This window comes from Leucopleurus acutus (genome assembly GCF_964270905.1).
Source record: "Leucopleurus acutus genome assembly, chromosome: 20".
In the NCBI taxonomy this organism is placed as follows: Eukaryota; Metazoa; Chordata; class Mammalia; order Artiodactyla; family Delphinidae; genus Leucopleurus; species Leucopleurus acutus.
This window is the reverse complement of record NC_139162.1, coordinates 6805157-6832188: the sequence shown is the minus strand read 5'-3', so window position 1 is coordinate 6832188 and position 27032 is coordinate 6805157. Positions and strand designations below refer to the sequence as shown.

Below are 27032 nucleotides of genomic sequence, written 5' to 3'. Positions count from 1 at the left end.
ACCTCTAACCTTTTGGTCTGTTCCCAGGACACCCCCCTGTGTGGGTAGAGTGGTGGTCCCCAAAGATGTCTAGGTTCTAATCCCCAGAACCTGTGGATATGTGACCTGACATGGCAAAAGGGACTTCGCAGGTGTGAGTAGGTTAAGGGGCTTAAGATGGGAGATGATCCTGGATGGTCCAAGTGGGCCCGAGGACATCACGGGGTCTTTGAAAGATGGAAGAGGGAGGTCGAAGATCAGAGTCAGAGAGAGGCTGGAAGATTCTGGCTTTGAAGATGAAGGGTCCACAGGCAAGGGACGCAGGCGGCCTCTAGAAGCCAGAGAAGGCAAGGAAACGGATTCTCCCCAGAGCCTCCGGAAGAAGCAGCCCTGGTGAGACGCATCTTGGAATTCTGATCTGCGGAGATGTAAGATCATAAATTCATATTGTTTTAAGCCTCTTAAGTTGTGGTCATTTGTTAGAGCAGTAACAGGAAATGAATACGTTCCCAAATAGGCATCTCCTTCCAAGATCTTTTAGATTGACCCATTTAGTAAAGATTTATTGAGCACCGACCATGTTCTAGACAGTCTGCTGGGCAATGAGGTGACCAAGCTGAATAAAGCAGCATCCCATCTCTCAGAGGTTCACAGTCTGCGGGGGAGATAGACAAGAGGTGATGATGCTACGACAGGGGTATGTGCAGGGTGCCGTGGAATTGTCCGGAAAGGCGTGGGACCAGACTGGGGGCCGCGGGAGGTTTCTCATAAAAGTCATTGGGAGGATCTCCGAACTTGGAGTAGGAACTCTAGAAATGTCCAGTTGCGTCTTGGTTATCCCTACTTGGACCTCTAGTAAGTCTTTTAAGCTGAAACTGTTTAAAATGGCACTTGTCACTAAAAAAAAAGAAGGCCTTGCACTTCCCTGGTGGTCCAGTGGTTAAAACTCCAAGCTTCCAATGCAGGGGGTACGGGTTCGATCCCTGGTCGGGGAAGATCCCTTGTGCTGTGTGGTCCAGCCAAAAAAAAAAAAAAAAAAAATTAAGGCCTCCTTGTTTAAAACCTACTCTTTGTTTCTCCACCTTGTTGAGAAGCTCACCACACCCACCCAGTGGCTCATGCCAGAAAACTGGAGTCCTCCTGACTCCACTCTCTCTCCTTCACCTTTGACACCAACCCTGCCCCCAAGGTCTGTGGGTTTTATCCCCAGCTGGAGGTATGCTTCCCTCCTGCTAGATGCACAGCACTAGGATCCGGGCTCAGAGACGGAGGGGAGGATTGAGAAAAACATCCATTGTAACCGGTTTCCTCATACAGGTAGTAGGAGGCCGTAAGTGTCATGGCCAAAAGGGTGGATTCTAAAGATGGACTTCCCGGGTTCCAATCCCAGCTCTGCACTTAGCAGTGTGCTCCTGAGGTCCAGGTGCTTCACCTTGAGTGCCTCAGTCTCCTCACGGACGAAATGGGAATAAAAATAGTGCCTATGTCATGGGGATGTTTTAGAATTAAAGATGTTAAAATATGTGAAGGACTTAGAATGATATCCTGTATAAATGGTGGAGGTTGGTGGAGAAGCACTAAAATTCCTAACAGCAGCAGCCACTTTCCGTGTCCTCTGAAGGGTCTTAACAACCTCTGTCCTTGGTGCTTTATAAATCCTCCTTATAAAGCCTCCCCATTTTACAGATGGGGAAACTGAGTCTCACAAACTGGCGAGACCTTCCTGAAGCCACTTAGTCGGAATGGCTCTGCCATGATTTTTTCCAGTATGTCTCTCAAGGTGGCCTGAGACAATTTTGAGCACCTCTTGGGTTTTTTGAAGGTTCTTCCTGTACCCACCTGGAAGTCTGGCTCTTACTGCTGGAGATGAGCAGAACCAGGCTCCTGCTTCCTCTGGACCAGGTGACTGAAGCCAGGGCACTTGGCCCCAAACTCCTCTCTCGGTTCAGCCTCCTCAGTCTCCTAAGGAATTGCTTCATGATCTACGGACTGTGTGTCACCGTGCTTGAGTGTCCTGAGGGTGCATTTCCCTGTGACCCTGTGCTGCAGTCAAGACTCACTGGGCATTTTCCTGGGACCCCGTAGATGGGATGTGTGAGAAGGAGCCTAGTAAATTCATGTCTGCTGCAGTTATAGAAGGTCTCTGTTGTTCTGGGGCTCTGGCTACTTCTGTACAGCATCAGTTTAAGTTTTCAGGTCCAAAAACGGAACTTTGCACTTATTCCTTTAAAACTCTACCTCCTCTGTTCCAGGTGAAGGACCAGAAAGTCATCTATTTGTAGGAGGCCAGGCAGGTGACCTAAATAAGAGAACTGGACAGGGTCTAGGGAATGAATGACAGCACACCTGGGCCGCAGAGTGGGTGAGATACGAGGGCGGGTGGGAACCGTGGTGGGTGGGGAGCCCGTGTGTGCCCGGTACGAGGTGAGCAGATCGTACCCCACAGTGTAGGCTCAGGGTCGACAGATCCGCAGCTGGAAACGTAGGTCGTTAATGCAGAATCGGCTCATTTTTAAAACGTGCTGACTCATTTAAACAAATAAGCAACACGATCTTGACCTAACCAAACACGTCTGCAGTCAGATGCAGTTCCCTGGCCAACGAGTGAAAGTCTGTTTTAGGCCGATGAGGGTGTTTGTGATTCTTATTGTTGCGTGGCACGTGGTGCCTTGTCCTTTGCTCGTTTCGGCCACAGTTGCAATCAGTGGGGCTGCAGGGTCCACAGAGGATCCTGGGAAGACATGCTTGTGTGACCTTAAGCAAGTTACAGAACTCCTCAGAGACTCTGCTGACCTTTATAGCACCAGCCTTGCGAAGCCGCTGTGGCGGTTGAACTTGCAGTGTTTTTCAGAGCGTGAAAGGTGTGCTCCATCCAAGGTTTCAGTAAATGTGAATTTCTTGCCCATCAATTTGCATTCCTTCTCTTTTCCAAATTTTGGAGTAAAATTTAAAAAAGAGCTGAGAAAGGCCGAGAACCCTGGTGTTTATCCGTAGAGACCTCTTTCCAGGGAGACACGGCACATCTCCCAGGCATCCTGACACCTAGCCCTCTGTCTGGGTTTCACGTTTGTTTGTGTTGGTCTTGTTCAGACTTGGCTCGGGTCTGGAAATGCACCTGGCAGTCTGGCATAGAGGGAAGAGTGAGCGCCACAAGAGAATCCTGGCAAATGCCAAGGTCCTGTAGCCAGAGAGCATTTGCTGTGTTTAAAAAAAAAAAAAAAAGGCAAGGAGGGTAGGGTGCTGATGAGAAGCAGGGTGGCTGAGCTGTGCGCATGTGGTCATTATAGAGACTCTGCGGCATCGACCGTATGACTGTAAGCTTTTTTTATTTTTTTAGTTTGAAACAATACACATTAAATATTCAGTATAATGACTAATTATAAGACGAACTACCATGTAACCATCACTCAAATCCAGACCGAGAATGTTGCCAGCTCCCAGAAGCTTCTCCTGTATCCTCCCGATCACCCCTCCTCCCTTACCAACCAGCCCTTCACTTTTCTTTATAGTTTGACCACCTATGTACACAGAGGGTTTTTTTTTTTTTTTTTTTTTGCTTTTGTCACTGAATAATAGCTCAGGAAATTTCTCCAATTCAGTTGACACAGATAGTCTACTACGCCCTTTTTACTGATTACATAATAACCCGTGGTGTGGCTGAACCAAAGGTAAATCACCTATTCTTCTGCCTTTACTATGTTTCCAGGTTTTTGTTTTGTCAGTTACCCACTGTGAACATTGAGACAAAGGGGCCTCATTCTTGCTGTATTATTACAAAAGCATTACCTGCTTACTATAACAAACTCAAAGAATGTAAGTAAGGAAAAAAAATGTTCTGTCCTTCCTTCTCCCAAATCTTGAGGTAACCAGTGTTAACCGTCTAGTGTATTTCTTTTTACATCTTTCCTATGTATGTATATATCCATATGCACACTTATACACATAAGTTTATGTACAGTTTTTTAAGCAGAAGTAGGACCACACGACGCACGTTGTTCTGCAGCTTGCCTTTTCTCTTTACTGTGCTCTGTGCAGCTGTCTCATCAGTACACGTGGGTCTGTTCCATTCTCTTTTGATGGCTGCCTGGTGTTCCAGACAGTGGCTGCGCTGTCGTTTCTTTAACCCAAGTTCCCTACTGGTGGACAGGAGGGCACTTCCAATCACCCAGAATAGAAATGCCCCTGGACCTGCATCTTTGTGCACCAGTGCTACTGTTGCTGCAGGGTGAGTTCCTAGAAGTGGAATTCCTGGGTGTGCACATTGAACATTTTAATAGATTGTGTCATATTATCTCACCAGCTGCATCCTGGTTTTAGAGGGAACACTGAATGAAGTCTCTGCTGTGAGTGTTGAATCTCTTAAAGATTTCTAGACTCAGAAATAGTCACAGCGTCACAGAATCTGGGTTTTAATGATGCTCAGGCACGTGCCTTAGCTCTGTCCTGTCTTTTTCTGCTTCTGTGCTTTTCACTCATTCATGAACTTTTAATTATTTTAATAAATACATGTTTGAGTTTTAAAATTATAAAAGATTTCAAACGTAAAAAGCAGAGCATAGAAAATAATATAAACCGTACCTATGCACCATGACCCAGTTTCACCAGCTCTTAGCATTTTCTTCATTATATTTGCTAGAGATCTCTTTTTATTAAATATTATAGACACGGCTATAAAGCCCTCTGTCGGTTCTCGCAGAAATAACCATTTTGTGATGAAGATGTGTACCCTTCTCTCTCTTCTTTTTTTTTTTTTTTTTTTTTTTGGCCGCAGTGGGTCTTTGTTGCTGTGCACGGGCTTTCTCTAGTTGTGGTGAGCGGAGGCTACTCTTCGTTGCAGTGTGCAGGCTTCTCATTGCAGTGGCTTCTCTTGTTGCGGAGCACGGGCTTCAGTAGTTGTGGCGTGTGGGCTCAGTAGTTGTGGCTTGGGGGCTCTAGAGCGCGGGCTCAGTAGTTGTGGCACACGGGCTCAGTTGCTGCGCAGCATGTAGGATCTTCCTGGACCAGGGATCAAACCCGTGTCCCCTGCATTGGCAGGTGGATTCTTAACCACTGTGCCAGTGGGGAAGTCCCTACCCTTCTCTTTTATGTCTTACACTTTTCATACGCTGGGGTAGCTGGAATAACAGATACGCATGACAGTTGGTTTGTGTCTTTTATTTATTTATTTTCTTTTAAAAAAATTTCTTTCTTTTATTTATTTACTTTTGGCTGTGTTGGTTCTTTGCTGCACGTGGGCTTTCTCTAGTTGCGTCGAGCGGGGGCTACTCTTCGTCCTGGTGTGCGGCCTTCTCATGGGGGTGGCTTCTCTTGTTGCAGAGCATGGGCTCTAGGACCGTGGGTTTCAGTAGTTGTGGCACGTGGGCTCAGTAGTTGTGGGTCACGGGCTGTAGAGCATAGGCTCAGTAGTTGTGGTGCACGGGCTTAGTTGCTCTGCGGCATGTGGGATCTCCCCGGACCAGGGCTCAAACCCGTGTCACCTGCACTGGCAGGCTGATTAACCACTGTGCCACCAGGGAAGCCCTGGTTTGTGTCTTTTAAATCAAAAGTCGTTACCATTTGTATAAAATTTCAAACTTTTGCAACCTTTTCTGTGCTTAGCATTTCTTGAAACTAAGCTTTTAATTTTGGAATAATTTGGATATACAGAGGAGTTGCAGAGATGCAGAGTTCCCATGTGCCTTTCTCCTACGCTCCCATCTTATGTTACGTGATGAATTTGCCCAGACCAGGAAATTAACATCAGTGCGTGGCTCTGAACTAAATTTCAGACTTCATTTGGATTTTACCAGCTTTTCCACAGATGCTATTTTTGTGTTCCAGGATCCGTCCAGAGCAGCACGTTGCACTGGGTTGTTTTGATTTATCCACGTTACTATGTGTAGGTCTATCTTTTCTAATTGGTGGAGAGGGATCCGTGGATGAGGAGAGCCAGTTTGCTCAACTCCTCCAGTGATGGACGCGCACGTTGATCCTCTTCTCCTTCTGCAGGTGTGAGCTGCCCCACAGTCAACCTGGGTGGGTGTTTCTCGTGGGTGGATGGACTCTGAGAGGTGGAATCGCCTGGGGAAGGAGTGTGCGTTTCCAGGGCCATTGGTGATTGCCACGTCACCGTCCAGGGGCCTTGTTCTGCCTGTTGGCTGAGTCCCCCCTTGGCCAGGTACTGAATGCTGCAGATGCAGAAGTGAGAGGGGGACAGTTAGCCATTTAGTGGGTCTCAAAAAATCATGGCCAGAAGCCTCCTTGTTAGCAGCGCAGGGACTTCAGGAAGACCTACTGCTGTGTAACAAAGAATTGGACCGGTCTTTGTCCCTGGTTCCTGGGAAGGAGAATCGAAATCTTTGGAATTTCCCGAGTAAAATAAGTGTCCTTATTATGTAGAGCCGTTTGGATCACACCTGAGTTTATACTAATGAGATGAGATGACTCAGGATGGGGCTGGTCAACAAAAAGCCAGACTTGTGATGAGAGGGTTGGGATGTTAAAGCAGCCTGACCTCCAGTGAGAGAAGAGAGGAAGGGGGGTTGGAGATTGTGTTCAATCATGAGGTCTACGTTCAATGAATTATGTCCATGTAATGAAACCCCAGTTTGAAAAACTCCGGACACCGAAGCTTGTCGGTACTTCCTGGTTGGTGAACATGCCGAGGTGCCAGGAGAGTGCTGAGCCCTGATCCCCCAAAGAGAAGGGATGGAAGCTCTGTGTTTAGGACCCTCATAAACCTTGCTGTACCTCTCTCTGCATCTGGCTGTTCCTGAGTTCTGTCTTTTATAGTAAGACTGTAATCATAAGTATATAAAAAAACATGGCGCGACCACCCACCAGGGGCACAGTACACTCCAGAGGACCCCAGAGGGAGCCGGCTGGTTACAGTGGGTGACGGTGGACAGGGATGAGAAAGGTGCGGGGATGGGGCTCCAGGCGGGTGCAAAGGCCGTACAGGTGTGTGCGCCAGGCAGGAGGAATGACTGAATGTACACATGTGGAGCTGGTGTGATCAGAGTGTACAGGTGGGAGAGGTGAGATGGGCAGGCACTGGGGGCCATGGAGGCTCCAGGGAGCACATGCCGTGTGTCCGGGCAGCGCCCTTCTGTTCCTCACATCCAGGAGCTGAGCAGAATGCAGGACACACACGCACATTTCCCTCTTGGGAACACAACATTGCACATTTCCCCTCGGGGCCTTTGCACTTGCTGTGTGCTCTTCTTGGAATATTCTTCCCCAGACATCTACATGGATCTGCCCTTGCTTCCTTCAACCTCAGTTTAGAGAGCACCTCCTCCGAGGAGGCCTCCCGCATCCCACCTGCTACCCCAGCTTCTCCCGTACCCCGTCACCCCCCAGGCCTCACTCTACTTCGTTTTGTTCTTTTTTTGGCTGCACCACACAGCATGTAGGATCCTAGTTCCCCAACCAGGGATCAGACCCTCGCCCCCTGCACTGGAAGCACGGAGTCTTAACCACTGCACCGCCAGAGAAGTCCCTGCTTTGGTTTAATTCTTATAGCACTTACCACCACCAGATATAATACATATTGATTTACCTGTCTGCCTCCTTAGAATAGAATTCCTTGAGGGCAGGGATTTGGTCTGCTTGGTATCCACAGCCCCTGCCACTGGGCCAGGCCCGTGGACCCTCAGCGCCTCTGCCAACTGGATGAGTGGTTGGGCATTACCCTCATCGTGATGACCTGTGGGTGACAGCAGCGAGCATTTAGCACCAGATTGTGTCCTGCGCACCTCTTTGATGTGAGCTGTCGACTCCTTAAATCCCCGCATCACCTCCATGAGCCTGACCCTACTTAATGTGTCTCTATTTTGCAGGGGGAATGGGAGCCGGCAGGGTTGTGGGTGGAGTGACCTGGGGCTGGGACTTGACCCTCTGCTGCCCCGAGCTCCAGTTGGGAGCACAGCCTGGCTCCCTGGCAAATACTGGGAAAGAGGAGGCACGCTGTGCGTTTCCGCCCCAGGCTGTGGAGTCAGACAGTCGTTCACGCCCCCACGCTGGACTCATATCCTTGTGCAGGGAGGTCTCGGGGTGGACCTGCCTGGACTGGAGTGCTTGGGGGACCCTCTTGCCCCAGTCCTGCCCTCTCTGAAAGGGAAGGAAGGCTCTCACCTTCTAGCTCGTTGTAACAGGAACTGCCACCCCCTACCCCGCAACCTTGGTTTGCAAAACTCTGAGCCTCGTGGGGAAATGAAGGGCTGGCTCGCTAACCACAGTGAAAACTCATTTACAAAGGCAAAGCAGGGGCCACAGGGCCCTTCTCTGCCCCCAGCAGAAGGGACCGACATCTGCAGGCTGCTGTCTTGCTGGAACTGGTCATGCCCCGCCGTTGGGCTTGGGAGCCTGGAGCCAGTTACCAGCTGCCGGCTTTCTAGTCTTCCAGCCTCAGTCTTCCCCTCTGTTAAATGGGAGTAATCATAATAACATTGTGGTGCTCTGATGCTCAGATGAGGAGATGCACGCAGTGCCTGACGCACTGTGGATGCCGGGAGGCCATTAGCATCATTTCCATGGTGGCGATAGATGGTCGGCATCCTTCTCCCGGCCTCCGCTCTACATGGCAGCTGCTTTTTAGGAATAATCCTCAGGTTAAGCAGCAAGGAGATAAAGGCATATTTCCTGATGCATTCTTTCCTTTTCCTTTTCGAGCAGAATTTGCCATTTTAGTTCACCTTCTGTGAGCAGTCTGATACTGAGCTGACTGAGGGCATCGTGAGGGCCGGACCCCATTCCTGCAAAGCTGAAGAAGGAGGCAGAGGCCGGCCCTCCTGCCTTGCGTCTGGCGGGGGAGACCGCGCGTGCCCAGTTAGCTGTAAGGGAGCGTGATGGGAGCCGGCACAGGCGGTTGTTAGGCTCCCAGAGGTCCAGGCGTCCGCGCCTGTAACTGTTTGAAGGCTTCTAGCGTGCCATGCTTTCCCGGGGCCGGGGCCGGGGCCGGGGCCGGCGCCGGCGCCAAGGTTGTAGCGCTAAAGCAGAGGAACGAGTAATTACCGTAAGTGTGATGAGGACCCGGAAAGGGGAAGTTGAGAAGAGGAAGGAAAGCCCTCCCAGAAAGGGGGCATTTGAGCTGGGCCTTGAGCTGAGATGAAGGCTCTTTCCTGCTTCTGGGCTTCCGGAGAGTCTGCTCCTTCCCTGCCTGGAAGGCACTGTGTTGGGGGTTTAAGGACCCCACGAAGGCCCACGGACCCCAGGATGAAATCCCCCTTTAAAGGATGAGGGCTTTACTTCTCTGGAGGGCTTTCTAGGCCGGGAGGGCCGGGTGGGAATGACCAGTGTGTCGTGTGTTCACCGCAGGACTCTGGGGACGGCTTCTGGAAGAGCAGGGCCTTCTTTCGCGGTCTGTCCTCGTCCCTCGGAGCCCTTTCCCTTGATCATGGCCCTGTCAGTCACGCCGAGGGTCCTGAGCCGTTTTTCTGGCCAGCACGGCCCAGTACCTGCAGGAGAAGCCGGAGGGTGAAAAGGTATCTCTGCCTGTCTCATCCAGGGATTGACTTTGGCAGTGGGAGCTCCGAATACACTTGGCATCTCCCTCCGCCCCCTGAGGCTTGGCTTCAAACAGAGGAGCTACGTTTAGCCAGTATCTGTCCTGTTCACGCAAGGGTTTTCGGAGAGGCCCTGGGGGAGCAGCCCGCTCGGAAATAGAAGTGGGGAGGGGAGAGACCAGGCTCCCCGGTTTGGCGGGGCTCTCTCTCTACACCACCACCAACCACATCGCCACCCTGCTGCCTTTGGCATCGAGGCCCAGCCAGGTGGCCCTGAGGGAATGACTTCACCTTCCTGAGCTGAGCCTGGAAAATGGGGGTTTGTTCCCAAGGTTGGCAGAGGATTAAGGAGATGGTGAGGTCAGCTCTGGCACCTAATAAATATTTTGTAAGAAGGGTCTGGTCTGTTTTCCCTCCAACTGAGGTGTTTCTACCCTGGGCTTGACCTTGGCCGGGCTCCGTTTTCTGCTGGCGGAATTGGTTGTTGAGTCCGCCTGGGTGGGTGCTGGAGTGTGCCGGCTCTGGAGCTGGACCAGCAGGGCTCGCACCCAGGTCACCCAGCCTGTCAGAGCCTGTTTACTCCTCTGCAAAGTGGGGGTGCTGACAACGGTGGCCGCTCACCCCTTAGGGCTGCAGGAGGCACCGCTGAGGTAATGGACACTAAGTATTACACTTGGCTGGCGGTCGGTAAACTGTGAACTGTCAGAGTTGCTGCTGTCTGTGTAGGGCTTTCGGAGCCGGGACCCTTGCAAGGATGCTCCTGAGAGGAAGAATCTAGCAGGACCCAGTTGGCCCAGGGTGAGGTCTGAGCAGCGGGGAGGTCTTTCTTCCCTGTATAGTGATTAAGAGCACAGGCTGGGAACCAGACTGCTGGGGTTCAAGTCCTGGCTCCACCAGTGTGGCCTCAGTCTCAGTGTCCCCATCTCTGGGACGCAGATGACGATCTCGGCTCACATCAGAATCCCTGATATGTTGCCTGGCTGTACTAGATGTTTCTGTGAATGTGGCTTCCCTGCCCTTTTGCTCCTCTTTGGTTTCCTCTGAAGCCAAGAGGTTCCTGGTAGAAAGACGAGGACTGCGGTTTCCATGGGAAGATTCAGCATCAGTCAACCTCGAGAATTTTCTCTACACAAACCTGGTCAAAGTTGAGATAATGGTCTGTATTCTCAGAACCTTTCTTTTCCTGTGAAAAAATAACAAGAAAAGAACCATCAGACTCAAAGAATGAGTGTGTGTTTATGTGTAGTGCTGCTGGTTGGACTGAGGTCAGGCAGGGGGAAGATGGGACGAGAGGCTGTTCTCTTGTTACAAGGGGAACCCACGCTGTCCTTCTGCAGGTGCTGAGAACTCAGGCTCCTTGCGGACGTACATAGAAATTGTGTTTTTGGCTGCCGTCCTTGGCCTTTGCAGAATGAGTGGGGCCCCAAGCTAGGCCCCGCCGTGGGTCCCCTGCAGGCCACTTCCTCTGGGTTTCAGTGACTGACTTATCGGCCAGCCCCATGCGCGTCTGTTTCTGGTCCGGCTAGAAATAGTATGGATTCCTGGTGGAGGGAGGAGCACAGGGCTGGCTCCTAGAATGGAGAATCAGCCTGTGGGGAGGGGTAAGGGATGCTGTCCCCAGTGTCCCCCAGGGGAGACCATGCTCGGGGCCCTGGCAAAGCACGATTTCCAGGCAGGGCCTGTGGAACGTGAGCCAGTGGTGGGAGCATCCTTCCCTTCCAAGTTCCTTTCTGGTCTTTCTGGTCATGTCAGGGAGAATATCTGTTTGCTACTAGCATGGTTGGTTTCTTTCTTTCTTGATATTCTGTATTTCTTTTTTTTGTAAATTTATTTATTTTTTATTCATTTATTTTTGGCTGCGTTGGGTCTTCGTTGCTGTGCACCGGCTTTCTCTGGTTGCGGCGAGCGGGCTTCTCACTGCGGTGGCTTCTCTTGTTGGGCAGCATGGGCTCTAGGCGTGCGGGCTTCAGTAGTTGCAGGACGCTGGCCCAGTAGTTGTGGCTCACAGGCTCTAGAGCGCAGGCTCAGTAGTTGTGGCGCACGAGCTTAGTTGCTCCGCGGCATGTGGCATCTTCCCGGACCAGGGCTCGAACCCGTGTCCCCTGCATTGGCAGGCAGATTCTTAACCACTGAGCCACCAGGGAAGCCCCATACTCTGTATTTTTAATTGAAAATTTCATTGAGATAATTGAAGATTCTTTTGAGATAAATGAAGATTCATTTTCCAGGTGGACTGTGCTGTTTCCCCCAGTGGTAACATCTTGCAGAACTGTAGTGTGACATCACAGCCAGGACGCTGGCACTGATTCAGTCCACTACCCGACTTACTCAGATTTCCCCAGTTGTCCTTATACTCTGTGTGTATCTGTTTGTTTTGTACGATTTTATCCCATGGGTAGGTCCCCGTATCCCCCGCCACAGTCAAGATATTGGAAGTTCCATCACCACCGAAATCCCTCTTAATAACCACACCCACCTGCATTTCTAAAATTTTAACACGTCTCATTTTGAAAGGCATTTTTCTTTAATAAGATATAACAAACCTATGGTAAAAGGCAAGCGAGGTGAGCCTGAGCTCAAATTTACACATGTCCAGCTCTGTGGCCACTGTCCCCACGAGGCAACCACCGCTTTGCTTCTGTGTCCTTCTGTGAGTCTTACTATGGTGAACTCGGCCTCACGCCCTCTAACACGCCTGCTTTTGTCCTCTTACAACGCAGAAGCACATGAGGGTTTCCTTTTGGCATCAGCTGGTTTTAGGCAGAATTTAACATTGTCCTGTTTCCACTGACTGCGTTATTTTACAATTCCTATAATGTATGGTGGGCGGGACTGGTTTTCTTTTTACCGTAAGGCATAAACCCATTTTTTTTTAAATAAATGTATTTATTTATTTTTGACTGTGTTGGGTCTTCGTTTCTGTGCGAGAGCTTTCTCCAGTTGAGGCGAGCGGGGGCCACTCTTCATCGCGGTGCGCGGGCCTCTCACTGTCGCGGCCTCTCCCGTTGCGGAGCACAGGCTCCAGACGCGCAGGCTCCATAGTTGTGGCTCACGGGCTTAGTTGCTCCGCGGCATGTGGGATCTTCCCAGACCAGGGCTCGAACCCACGTCCCCTGATTGGCAGGCAGATTCCCAACCACTGCGCCACCAGGGAAGCCCCCCATAAACCCATTTTTAAAATACATCTGTTCAAGTGAAAAAGGTGAGTTGATTTAAAGATAAATATTAGACAAACAGTGCCAGCACCATGCAGGTACGGCTCACTTGACAAAGTTGATAATCAAATGACTGACATTTGAGAAAGTGTCTAAAGCACATATGACTCCAAAAAACCCCAAACCAAAAACTGGTTGACCCAGTGGGGGAAATATCTATATATAGTCTTTGTACAACGAAGGCCTTCTGTGTAATTTTGATTCACAATACTGGTCTAAGGCAAAGCAAATGAAAATTTTAATAGGCTGGGCGTAAGGGAGTGAGTCCTTCCTTTAATGCCTTAATGATGTTTGAAATATCTGCACAATACCTGTTTTATATACATATTTTAAAATGGACTCTTTTTAACTTAAATTTGTAGAGAAGGAACTTTGATCTCACAGTTTAGAGGCTGCTAGATCTGTAATTTTCCAATTCCTATTAAAATACGTCACAATTAAGACATCAAAAAAATGTAGCTACTCTTATTAAAGTCCTCTCCCATATCACACGCATGGGATGATTTCATTTCCAGCAGGAGGGAGGAAACATGAAGTTTAAGTGACACTGAAACAATGCATATTTAAAGAATTATATTTGGTGGTTAGTTAGTGCTTGGCGTTTCAGCTGACCAGTTCATAAGACTCCTCTTTCTCTCATGTTCTCTTGAGTTTGGAAACAAGAACTGAGACACAGGTAACTCATAACTGGCTATGAGAAGGTTTGCTCTGTGTTTGAGCTGCCTTAAGAGTCTGGTTTAGAATTGACCTCTGGCCCCTGACCCCTGACCTGCTCACTCTGTCACTGGCACTGTTGGATGTCCACTCCATGTGGCAGGGAGTAGGGCAGGGCGTGTGGTTCTTGGGGGATGGATTGGACCAGAGCTGGACCAGGAGGCTGAGCTGGGCAAGCCCGGTTCCTTCTTCCAGACTCTGCTGTCCGAGAGCGTTCCCTGCTCCCATGGGGAGAGGGAGTCCCCGGAGGGAAGAGGAGGCCAGTCAGTTTCTCCAGGATCACTTAAAACTCTTAAACACCCATAAAACAGTCCTTCAGACATTTCTGCCTGGATACAGAGCATTCTAGGAACAGCTAAATAATTATTTGCGTGTTGTGATTCTGGAAAAGTCTCTCTGTGGAAGCATGAGGTGGCATATTCTCCTCTGGCTGTCAGCACAGTCTCATCCATTGTTTCTTACATTTTCAACAAGGAAGATGAGAACGGCCCCCCTCACTTCCCATCTCTAGGCTTTAAAATAATTTTTAATGTTTTAGCAAGTTCTTTTAGGTATGTCTACCTGTGGGAGGGATATTATTTCCCCATGTTACCTATAAGAAGGCAGAGGCTAGGCTAGAATAAAGAAACCTGTCCCAGGCTGCATAGCCGGGACAAGTAGAGTGGAACTTTAAGCACGTGTCTTCTAGATTCTTTTAAAGTTGGGCCCTTTCTCCTCTCCCACGTTGAACCTCTTGTAACTGTGTTCTGTGGTGCATCTCAGTTTTTTTATCTGACTTCAAGGTCAGATGCTGCTGTGTATGTGAAATAACCCCACACCCTTGGTTTTGTAAAGCAGGGTCCTTCACTGAGACAAAGTGAAACCACCAGCAGTGGTGAAGGTGTTATTGAAAGATGCTATGAAAGAACATTCATCCCAAGAGCTCAATAACCCTGACTGTGAGACCTCTGGGGGCCACTGCAGCTTTTATTTAATGTAATTTCATCTTGTTTGCAGAGCAGCTCAGTGAAGGAGCTACTGTACCACTGTGAGTGCAGATGAGGAAATTGCAGAGAGAAGGGAGGTGACTTGCCCAACCTCCCAGGCGTCTTTGGGGAGCAGAGCTGGGATTTGAACCAGGGTCTCTGGAGCCCGGGACTCCTTCCAGGGCTTTCTGCTGCCCCTTCACCAGGATAACTCTAGCCTTCAGAACTCAGCCAAGATGCATGCCCCCGAGAAGCCTTTCTTCTCCTTGCTGGGAAGAAGCCCCCGTGTAGACTTGATTTTGCTCCCTTGAGGTGTTTAGCATGGTGGGGGGTTTACGTGCTTCTGTGCAGGTTCGGACAGGGTCTGTCCTCCCAGGCTCTGAGCTTCTGGGGACGGGGACCGTGCCTGTCGGCTTCATCCTTGGCACTCAGCGAGATGGTCACTACCTACCTGGTTGGTTGAATGACTGAAAGATGGAAAAAGGAGGGTGGTGGGTATGTGCAGGAAGGTCCCCGAACCTTCTCTGTCTCTTCCCCTTGGGTACATCTGGAGCTTCCTTGAAGATACTTTGTTAAGCTTGTTGGGGGCGGTGCCACTTGAGGTCGAGTGAGGAAATTGGGGAATAGGTCACGTGAGGATAGGAGGATGTTCCAGGCGTGCGGCGGGTCAGCAAGACGCGGCCCAGAACCAAGAGTGGGAGGAGGAAGGAAACAGGAGTCGAAGAACAGGGGCATGGGGACAACCGACAGAGGGGGCAGAGAACCCCAAGTGTGCATCTGTAGGTGATGGGTGGGGAGGGGTGGCCAGACCTGGGGAAGACCGGAGGTGATGCCGGGAAGCAGAGGGAGGTTTCAGAGACAAGGCTTTGCTTCTGTGGCTGTGTTATCTCACTTCTTCAAGCAGGAAGCACGGCTGCAGAGCCCGACTGCACGAGCACACTCGGCCCGAGCTCTGGCCACCAGAGCCGACTTGGAAAGTAAAGTCGGTCCTCTTACCGGCTCTGTGCCCCTTGGCCAGAATTTCAACCAGTGCAGATCAAGCTCCCGTTGCCACCGTTTGCGCATCCCCCTTCCCACCAGTAATCCCTATGGTCAGCAAATTGGTGGGAATCTCTTTCTTTAACGTTTTCTCATGCTTTTACACACATACGAGCACATGTACAAATACAGGCATCCCTCCTTAGCTGAGCCTAATGCATTCCTGAAAACACGGTGGAGAGCATCTTTCTTTGGATAGCAGTGTATTATGTCATATTACATGGATACAAGTGGTGGCACATTACCAACAGCTCGAAAAAACCCAACCAGTTTCCCCAGTATTGCTTGACACCCTTAATCACCTAGAAACCAGCCCATCAAATATTTCTGTAAGCATACGAAGCATTGACAGCAACAAATACCTAATGATTTGATGCTTTCATGAACTTATTACTCATACATATGATACTACACGGTATTGGTTCTGAATTTTGATTTTTTTCTGTCCTGTAACTACTTTGTAACTTGATAGAAACGACAATGAGATCTGTTAAAAATACTAAAGAGGTCATCTAAATTGGACTGTGGCTTGCCGGAAGTAGACACTAAGACTGAATAGGGTGGGCAGGACACTAGGTTTGCTGCGTGATGATTTTCAGCGTCAGAGCACTGGACATGTTCCTCTCTAATGCAGACTGATACACAGCAGTATTTCCACAGGTGCCTGCACCTGACCTTCCTGTAGCAGGTGTGTGATCTTTGTGGTGCATTGTAGGTAAAAAATGTTTGCGAGTTACAGTAAATATTAATATAGTGAGAATTTGAACAGCAAGGGGCACCTGTATACAAGGTGTGCACGCACACGTTTTTACATACATGTGGACCCACACACGCACAGATGCAGGCACGTAAATCTGGTATCCTGTCTATGTAAGCTGTCGTGGAGCTTTTCCACATCACTACGTAAGAATCTGCCTCTTCCGTTTCCACAACAGATAAGTTGAGAGATGGTGTTTTTCCTTAGGCCTTATACGAGTTCAGCTGTATTCCACTGCGTTAATAATTAAAAAAATAGTAGCTGACACGCACTTAGAAGTTACTACATCTTCATTAGTTAAAATTACCAGACACTATTTTAATTCACACGCACGCGTGCATGCACGCGCACCTACGGACACACTTTCATTTAATCCTCAAAGAACACCGCGTGGGGAGACCACTGTTTCTCCTATTGCTCACATGAGGAAGCGGAGGCAGGAAGAGGTGAAGTTACTGCCTGAAACCACCTGCTGGATTTGAACCCGGGTGGACTGGTTCCAGAGTCTATCTGCTCATCACGAGCCATGGGCTTGTCACGACCCGGGGGACCCTTGGAAACCTGTGGATTTCCATCCCCGGCACTAGGGTTTTATTCCCAGCGGCAGGTCCGAAAGGTGGTTTGGGATTAACCCAGCTGGGTGCAGCCGGCCTTACGCTTCTTGCTGCTCCGCACCCCTGGTGTGGTGGGACCACCCTTCAGCAAGGAAGGTGCCCCCGTGTGATGCAAGGTCAAGTACTGGGCATGCCAGCAAAAATGCCCAAAGGGCACTTGTAGACTCTGCCAGTTATCAAATCGAAAACCACTCCCACTGGCCAGGGATTTCCTTCCTGACTTCCTGGGACCCCTGGTAATCAAGGGGGTGGCCAGAGAGTGAGCACCTCTGTGTCTCTGGAGGTGGCCCCTGCTTGCCCAGAAGGCCTGGGAAGCAGTGGTGACAGCTTTGAAGGGCTCGCTCATGCATAGCAAGTGACTGGCCACCTACACACGAGCACCATCGCTGGCCCGGGTTGGTGGCTGGCCAGCCGCGTGGCATGAAGGGGGCACGTCACCGTTACACCTGCAGCCCTGAGGGTATAGTCGATAGAGGACCAATTTCTGCTCCTACCAGAAACCTGAGATAACTGAAAACGGGTGTTCAAAAAGAAACCTGTATGTTCAGACAGAAACCTGTCTGCAGATGTTCATAGCTGTACTATTTACAATAATGAAAAGGTGGAAACAACCCAAATGTCCATCAGTGGGTAAATGGATAGACCAAATCCATACAGTGGAATATTATTCATTCATAAAAATGAAGTACTGACACGTGCTACAACACGGAGGAATCTCAGAGATCTTCTGCCAAATGAATTTAAAAGCGAGACACAAAAGACCACGTATCGTATGCCTCTCTCTATATGAAACATGCAGAACAGGCAAGTCTCTATAGACTGAAAGTAGATGAGTGTTGTCCGGGGGCTGGTGTGGTGGGCTGAGTGGGAAATGTGGAGGCTGAAGGGTATGGGTTTCTTTTTGGGGGGATGAAAATGTTCTAACATCGATGCTGGTGGTGGTTGCACAAGTCTGTGAATATACTAAAAGTCATTGAATTGTATACTTCACGTGGATGACCTGTATGGCATGTGAACTATATCTTAAAAAAGAGAGTGAGCAAGGGAGTGCACTGATACCTGTAATTCCAGAACCACCTGCTGATCCAGGATACCTCTGGGGCTACAGAATGTACAGGGACAGTAACATCTCGTCCCGTCTCCATGTAGGATCTCTCCTGGGGGAGCCCAGAGACGCTGTTCCCTCAACAGCTGGGACTTGTCCACATCTGCCACCGTTCTGCCTGAACTAGAGAGACATTGCAGCTTCGACCGCTCAAACATCTGATCGTCGGGTTCCATGGGGGTAGCACAGAAACTACCAGTTCGATAACCTGATATAGCAGAGGATGCCGAGGCCTAACCCTGCTGCCATAGTAGTCACTGCTGCACGTTAAAGGCACTTTGCCTGAGGCCTGGGGAGTTAAGGGCCCCCTAAAAGCAGCCCTCAACCAATAGCAGTTGGAGGTTGGGGGATAACACCCCAGCTCCCTCCCTCTCTTGGTGGGGCAAACTCTAAGGGGCTCCCAGATCCCCATGCAGCTCCCTGTGCCCCTGGGGTACCAGGATGATGACATAGCAGCCTCCTTATCAGCGCCTTCCCTTCTCTGTCTCACTTCCCTGCTCCTCTGCTGGTGTTTCCTGGGATCAGCTCCTGGATACACTGCATGTGCTCAAATCCTTGTCTCAGTGTCCGCTTCTGGGGGAAGCCAAGCTGAGACACCCAGGAAACCTAATCCTGTGTTCCATGGCAGTCTGAATTCCTGCTCTGATCCAGGCTCTGACGTAGCTGGGTGTGAGGCTCCGGTCGTGAACAGGGCAGACACGACCCTTGTCCTCCTGGGGCTTAGAGGAGAGAGCAGATAGGCAGCCAACAAAGAAACCTATGAATGCGGGTGGTGCTGGTGAGGAACTCTATGGCACAGATGTAAAAATGACGGGCTGGATCAGTGCAGGGAGGGGGAGAAGGAAGGCGGTGTCGAGAAGTCACTTAAATGAGAGCCAACATAGCCAGGAGGCCCATGTACGGTGAGACTTGCTGACTGGAGCGCGGTGGGAAGAGGGCTGCGTGTCCTAACGTGGCTTCTCAGCGTCGCCTGCTTGACCGTGAGAAGCAACGTAAAGGTTCAAATCCTGGCTCTTCCACTTGCTGGCTGGTGACCCTGGCCGAGGTACTTCACCTCTGCATGCCTGTTTCCTCATCTGTATAATGGGGACAGTCATGGGAGAGCGCAAGAGGACAGCCTCGCTGTTTCCAGGAGACTCACTTTCCTGGTGTGATCCAGGCTCCAGCGCCTCCTGTGACCACGCTGAAGCCCGTCCCCTGCTGGGACCACAGCCTAGCTTTATTCTCCTGCCTCATCTATTTCTGCAGTCCTTTGTCCTTTGAGCACCCTCCCGCCACCCCACCGCCCAATAAAAACCTAAAAAAGAATCCTTGCCTCAGGCTTGGCTTCCAGGGAACCGACCTGTGACATGTGCAGAGCATTAGCACTGTGCCTGGCATACAGGAAGTGCTCTGTAAGAGCGGTACATGATTATTATTATTGCCTTTATTTCTAGTCTCATGGATGAAGCTAGTGTGTCTGTAGGACCTTTGGAGGTCAGGAGTGTGTACATCCAGGAGAGTGTCTGGCTGACAAAGTATGCTGAATAAATACTCTGCGTTTATGGATAGAAGGACTCAATATGTCAGTTCTTTGCAACTTGGTGTAGAGTCAACACCAATCAATATCCCAGCAAGTTATTCTGTAGATATTGACAATCTGACCCTAAAGTTTCTATGGAGACGCAAAACACCCAGAATTGCCAGTGCAGTATTGAAGAAGAACCAAGTCAGAGGTGTCTGCTGCCCCCCTCTGAGGCTTACTAGAAAGCCATAGTTATCAAGACAGTGAGGCGTTGGGGAAATAATAGACAATTAGATCAATGGAACAGAATAGAGAGAACAGAAATAGACCCACACACATCATCAACGGATCTTTGACAATGGGACAAAGGCAATCCAATGGAGAGAGCATTGTCTTATCAGTAGCATGATGAATAGGCCAGTACTTATCCCGGGACAGGAAAGGGGGAAGTGAACAGGATGACGTCATGGAGGCAGCCAGTCGTGGCTGGCGAGGGTGGATGCCTGCGGCCCTTTCCTGGGACAGGGCTGGCCTCCAAAGGGTCCTTGCTTGCACTGAAGTGAAAGGCGGTGTAGGGCTGGTCAGGGCTGCTTGCATCATCAGAGTGGCTGTTTATATTTTAGTCTTTTCCCATGTTTCTTTCTCTCTGACTTTGTACGTTGCATGGTTGTGTCTCCCTCCCTCCCTCATCTGGATGGCTTGTCTTCTGTTCATATCTGCTTGTCTCTGCCCCTCTTTTACCCTGTCTGGTTGTTTCCATTTGTGTGTGTTCGCATCTGTGTGTGTCTGTCTCCCTCTGCCTCCCCCTCTGTCCCATCTCCAGTTCTGTCTCTGTCTGTGTCTCCATCTCTCTCTGTCCGCTTCCTCTTTCAACAACTATTTATTGGGCCCAACTGTGTACCAGTTGCTCTGCTAGGGGTGGAGATACAGTGGTGAGGAAAGATGCACCATCTAGGGAAGGGGCCATGAATCCACGGTTCACACCACTAAGCACTTGGCGTCTTCAGTGCTGTGGGGAAGAGGGGCTTGGTGTGTGTAATGGCAGTAGTTGGAGGGTATTCTGTGCGTCTGACGGTGATTGAGCTGAAACTGGAAGGGAGAACGTGGAGCTAACTAGGCTAAAAGCGTCCCCAGCAGAGCCAGCGGTGGTGTCCTGTGGGGGAGTGAATGCAAGCTGCTGGCCAGTGTGGCTGGAGCACAGCAGTGAGGATGCACAGTTGATCCAGATGGCGTCGGCAGGGTCATCACGTGGCCTTGGTTCTTAGTCCTAATAGTACTGGGATGCCATCAGCAAGCTTGAAGCCCAGGGGTGGCTGGAGCACGTCTGCATTTCATAGAAAAGACTATGGGGGTAGCTCCTGGCTACTTCAGTAGTGCAAGCGAGAGGTGACAGTGGCTTGGATTATGGTGTCAGCCCTGGGAATGTGTAGAAGATAGATTCAAGAGTGATTTAGATAAGAGTTGGTGATTGCCTGAAGACAGTGTTACATTATCTGAAATTTTTTTCTTTAGTTATGAACGCATCAAATGTTTATTATAATTTTGCTATAAGGAAAAAAGCTCACAGTTGGCCAATTCAGAAATTCCCTCTTAGAGATATTTTACGGGGAAAGAGAATGGTTAGATAATCATTGTTAGACCAGCTAGGAAAAAAAAGAGTATTGCTTAAGGTCACTAGACTCTTAACTGGCAGTCAGCTGGGTTGGGTAAGTAACTGATTTCTGAGAACAAACATTAATACCTCAGATGTTCTCAGATAACTGCTGAAGCAGGTAAATCAGCAGTGCTGATTTAACCCCCCAGAAGGTTGTGAATCTGAGCGCGCACAAAGACTCTGTGTTTTGTTGTTAGTTTTTGAGGAATGAAGGACCCCTTGACCCCACCCCCACCCCCATAATAGGACCACCCATAATTAAGTGGGTTTAAAAAAATTTTTTTTAACTTATTTTTGGGCTGTGTTGGGTCTTCATTTCTGTGCGCGGGCTTTCTCTAGTTGCGGCGAGTGGGGGCTGCTCTTCGTTGCGGTGCGCAGGATTCCCATTACGGTGGCTTCTTTTGTTGTGGAGCACGGGCTCTAGGCGTGCAGGCTTCAGTAGTTGTGGCACGTGGGATCAGTAGTTGTGGCTTGCGGGCTCTAGAGCACAGGCTTAGTAGTTGTGGCACATGGGTTTAGTTGCTCCGTGGCATGTGGAATCTTCCCGGACCAGGGCTCAAACCTGTGTCCCCTGCATTGGCAGGCGGATTCTTAACCACTGCACCAGGGAGGTCCCTTGATAAGTGTTTTAAAAAATGTTTTAGTTTGAAATAATTTTAGACTCATGATGACATTACAAAAATAATACAGAGTTTCTGTGTACCATTCATCCAATTTCCCCCTGTGATAACATCTTTCATAACCATAGTTGTCAAGCCCAGGAAATGGACACTGGTATAATGTTATTAAATTACAGACCTTAATTAGTTTTTTTTAATTTATTTTTTATTCAATAATAGTTGAATTACAGTATTGTGTTCATTACTGCTGAACAGCAAAATGACTCAGTTATACATATGTATACATTCTTTTTCATATTCTTTTCCATTGTGGTTTATCACAGGATACTGAATATAGTTCCCTGTGCTCTACAGTAGAACCTTGTTGTTTATCCATTCTACATATACCAGTTTTTATCTGCTAATCCCAAACTCCCAGTCCAACCCTTTCCCACCCACCTCCCCCTTGGCAACCACCAGTCTATCCTCTATGTCCCTGATTCTGTTTCTTTTTTGTAGATAGTTTCATTTGTGTCATAGTTTAGATTCCACATATAAGTGATATCATGTGGTATTTGTCTTTCTCTTTCTGACTTATTTCGCTAAGTGTGATCATCTCTAGTTGCATCCGTGTTGCTGCATATGGCATTATTTTGTTCTTTTTTATGGCTGAGTAGTCAGACCTTAATTAGTTTTCACCATTTTTTATGTGGACTCAACTTTTGTTTGTTTTCGTTTTGGTGTATAGTTTCAAGGAATTTTATCACATGTTTAGACTTGTGTAGCTACCACCACACACAGGGTACACAGCAAATGCTGTTTATTTAAAGTCTTTTCACTTTACTTCATGATTCTTGTCCCCCAAACTGACTGTTTTCAGTCTAGCTAGATCCATGGTAAGAAAGTGAAAAGCCTTTGGTTCGGGCTTCCCTGGTGGCGCAGTGGTTAAGAATCCGCCTGCCAATGCAGGGGACACGGGTTTGAGCCCTGGTCCGGGTAGATCCCACGTGCCGTGGAGCAGCTAAGCCCGTGCGGCACAACTACTGAGCCTGCGTCTAGAGCCCGTGAGCCACAACTACTGAGCTCACGTGCCTAGAGCCCGTGCTCTGCAACAAGAGATGCCACCGCAATGAGAAGCCTGTGCACCGCAACAAAGAGTAGCCCCCGCTCGCCGCAACTAGAGAAAGGCCGTGTGCAGCAACAAAGACCCAACGCAGCCAAAAATAAATTAAAAAAAAAAAAAGGCTTTGGTTCATTCCATCCCCTCCTCCCCTAATTTAATACTCTGTCTCCTCCTCCTCTTGTTATGTGTGAGTGGCCGTGAACCTTTCCTGCCAGTTCAATTCTGACTCTAAAATGCCTGTGTTCACTTGGGTCTGTTTGCTTCCTTGATCTCAGGTCAAAGGTGAGGTCTCCTTCCCTACTCTCTCATTTCCAGGAATACCTCTTTCCTGTATCTCTGTGCAGTGTAAGAACAAAGATGTATGTCCCAGGATTCTTATGGTTACATGTGACAGAAACTCATTTCCCACTAACCAAAGCAGAAAAGAGAATTTATTGGGTCACCCAGGTAGCATGCTCCAGGGCAGAAGTGGCTTCAAGCCCAAATGGACCCAGGGGCTCAGTAGTGCATCAGGGATGAATCTTTGCTTTCTGTATGGCAGGCCACATGGCCTGCTACCCCCAGCCTGGCAGCAGCAGCAGGAGAAATTTGATGAATAGCTTTGGCCGCGTAAGTCCCAGGAGGATGCTGATGGGGGCAGCTTAGGCCGTGTGCTCATCCCTGAGCCCATCACCGTGCCAGGGGTGGGACATCGTGGTCATTCCTGGGACCCTTGGCCCCTCCTTCGACTTGTTGTGGTGAAAGGAGCCGGGGTGTGGATCATCTTCACCTCAAGCACGTGAAATGGGTTCATCCCAGGAAAAGGTGCTTTTTTGACAGAAGAAAGGGAGGAAAGGATGGATGGACTTGTCACTCTGTGACACTCCTTAGTTCACGGGACATCCTATGGCAGGAAGGGGGGGTCTCCCTTGCATCAGGTGGCCATCCTGTGAGGGGAGGGGGTCATTCTTGGGCCAAATGGCCACCCTGTGTGTGGGGGTCACCCTTAGATGAGATGGCCATCCCATGGAGGGAGGGGTCACCCTTGGGTCAGCTGCCACCCTGGCCAGGTAGCTTTTGGCTAGGAGTGAGTTGGCATCACGTGGCAGCAGGGGTTCTAGGGAGGATGGGTTTCCGCCTTTTCTGTCATCTATTGCTGTACAGCAAGTCTCCCGGTACTTAGTGGCTCAGAACAACAAGCATTTCATGTTTTGCACATCATCCTGCAAGCCGGGCAGGGCTGTGGGGCTGGCCCAGCTTGTCTTCACTCTGGGGAGTGAAGAGCTGGGCTCTGTGTGTCTGGGGTGCAGGCACATGGCTGCAGCCTCAGATGGAGTGAACTCCAGCTTCTGATTGGCTGATGTTAATTTTCCTTCAGTGGATATCATGGAAATAAAGGAAATCCGCCCAGGGAAGAACTCCAAGGATTTTGAGCGTGCGAAAGCAGTCCGCCAGAAGGAAGAGTGCTGCTTCACCATCTTGTACGGCACCCAGTTCGTCCTCAGCACGCTCAGCTTAGCAGGTGGGTGCATGGCATGTGCTTTTCTCCCTCCCTGGGTCTTTGTTTCCTTCCTAGAAAGTTCACCAGCAGGATGCTCACACCTGCCCAACCGCTAATGCGTGTTTAGGGCGTCATGGTTTTGAATCCTGACCCTGTCCCTTTCTAGCTGTGTGACTTTGGGTAAGCGACTCAGCCTCTCTGAGCTGCAGTTCGCTCAGCTGTGAAACGGGGAGCCCAATAATGCCGACTCCACTGGCACGTGGAAAGGATTACGTTAAGGGCCTACCTGGCTCGTGCAGAAAGCTGAAGGCAGGTACATTTTTCGTCCAGCAGAGTCTGGCCTGCACCATTTATTCAGCTTAACTGATCTGAAGGAACTATCCTGAAATCTTCCACCTTACACATGTAAACATGCGTACGTGCACTTAACAGTAAACGCATACATGCACACACACACGTGCACACACGGAGACACACGTATCTGGAGGTGAGATTTCAGGCCATCCCTATGAGTCCACCAGAAAGTCCAAGAGGCCTCTGAGCAGCCAGGAGAAGGGCTGTGAAAAAGCTCAGGCACTTTGCTCAGGGGCAGAAGCCTGTAGCTGCCTTCAGGTCTAATCCCAGAATGTATTGACTTAGAACTTGACGTACAATCATGACTGACGAGAGAGAAAGTAAGTAGCATTAAAAGTAGACCAAAGTGGGGGGAAACCGTGAAAGCTGAGTAGCGTTAGAGACTTTGAATTTAGGGTCAGGTAGGGACTTCCCTGGCGGTCCAGTGGTTGGGGCTCCGAGCTTCCGCTGCAGGGGGCCTGAGTTTGATCCCTGGTGGGGAAACTAAGATTCTGTAAGCCATGCAGCACGGCCAAGAGAAAAAAAAAGTGAAAAGACAACCCACAATATAGAGAAAAATAATTGCAATTCGTATGCCTGATACAAAACATATCTAGAATATTTAAGAACTATTACAACTCAGTTATAAAAGACATATAATTTAGGGTCAGATAGGTCTCATTGGTTTGAGTTCTCATTCATGCTTGCATCAGGCATCTTTTGAGCATATGCCCTGTGCCAGGTTGTACTACGTGTCATTGGGGCTGTAAAGAGGAATAAGACCCAGTTGCTGCCTTTAAGGAGCTCACAGTCTCCTTGGGGAGACAGATGTGTGGACAGGAACTTAGAGTACTCTGTGATAAGAGCAGTAGTCCAAACATAAGCGTGCTGCAGGAATACACAGTGCCTCATTCCCTGGAAGGCTTTGCAGGGGAGGTGACTTTTCAACTGGGTTTTAAGGCATCAGTAGGAGTTGGGGTTAAAGAGGGAGGATGGTCCAGGGAGAGGACATTGCATGTGCCAGGGCTTGGAGGAGGGAAATTAGCAAGCTGGATGTAGGAAGTGTTGGGTGGCCGTCTGATTGATGGTGTGTAGCAGGAGGCAGAGATGGGGCAGGAGAGAGGGGCCCGTGACTGTGTCCCTGAGCTCTGTCCACGTAGCCCCCCTGCAGGCTGAAGCCTGGGTGCTCTTCTTGGTAGGGAGGCCCTGAAAGCCCAAGCAGGACGTGGAGCCCAGGGTGATGTCTGGATCCCAGCTTCTTCTTTACTGGCTCTGGGACAGGTCCCGTCACTCTTCTGAGCTGTAGTTTTCTCCTCGTCCACACGGGAAGAGTGAGAGCAGAAACCTCAGCATGCTCTATCTAGACTAGCAAACTCCCTAGTTTGGAGATGTTTAATAACTGGACTAGTTGTTTGCATTGCCATCTCCACTTTACTGATTAGGAAATGAGGCACAGAGAGGTTAAGTAACCAACTGAACCTCACACAGCCCTGAAGCGGTACACTGGGACTTGGCGATGATGCCAGGCTCTTAACTGGTACTTGTTGCCGCTTCCCTTACAGGCATCAGCATCACCTACTTTCCACCCCTCTCTCTGGCCTTGAAGGGAAACAGGGGAGATGCTCAGGGCTGCTCAGGATTGTGGTACAAGTTATCCCAGGTCCTGCCTCTTGTTTGTTAGCATAGGGCTAAAACTTTTAAAAAGTCACCGGCTTGTCACCCCTGCTGTAGGAGGCTCACCATGGGCATATGGCCTCATCTGAGACAAAAAGTAGGTCCTAGGAACCAGCACAGGCTCCTCCCAGCCAGGTGGGCTGTGTGGGGCTGGGAAGGTGGGGCGGGGGTCCCTAAGCAGCGGTCTGTCTTCCCAGGGAGTAACAGAGCATTTCTGTCCCCTCACCTCTGCAGCCGATTCTAAAGAAGATGCAACTAAGTGGCTCTCTGGCTTGAAGATCTTGCACCAGGAAGTGATGAGCGCATCCACCCCCACCATCATTGAGAGGTGACGGTTTTGGCCTGTTCACCTCTGTGTTCCCTCACTCAGGCATTTATTCTGCTCCCTTTAGCCAATATGGTGAAAGAAAGAAAAAGGGACTATTGCGTCTTGGAGGCTCATTGAGTGTCCTGTGTGCAGTAGGTGCCCGTTCGTGGCTGTGGACTCTGCAGCATCTCACAGAAAAGCCTGTCTCAGTGCTGGGCCTTGGTCTTCGCCTGCTGGAGTGAGGAGGGCCCTGGGGCTGAGACAGAAGCTCGTACTGATGTTGGGTTGGAGGGGAGGGCCCGAGACTTGTTTCTTAAAGGATTTAGGAAGAGGGATTAAGCTCACTGATCAAAGGACCTCAGGCTTGAGGTCCAGGATTTTCCACCTGCCACTCCCTTTGGGTGGGATTGGTGTGTGAATTACTGTCCCTCCAGCAAACCAAAGCCCTCTGATTTACACCATTTTCCTTACCAGCTTTTTGGGGAT

At 49.7% G+C, this 27032-nt stretch overlaps 1 protein-coding gene across 1 annotated transcript in view; it reads left to right on the top strand.

Moving 5' to 3' along the window:
- Nucleotides 1–27032, top strand: part of PLCG2 (phospholipase C gamma 2) — a 145672-nt gene that overhangs the window by 37054 nt on the left and 81586 nt on the right. Inside the window, exons 3-4 of the mRNA XM_082862103.1 lie at nucleotides 24110–24253; nucleotides 26474–26567. Of these exons, the coding sequence (XP_082718229.1) occupies nucleotides 24110–24253; nucleotides 26474–26567 (238 nt within the window). The remainder of the gene's footprint in view (nucleotides 1–24109; nucleotides 24254–26473; nucleotides 26568–27032) is intronic.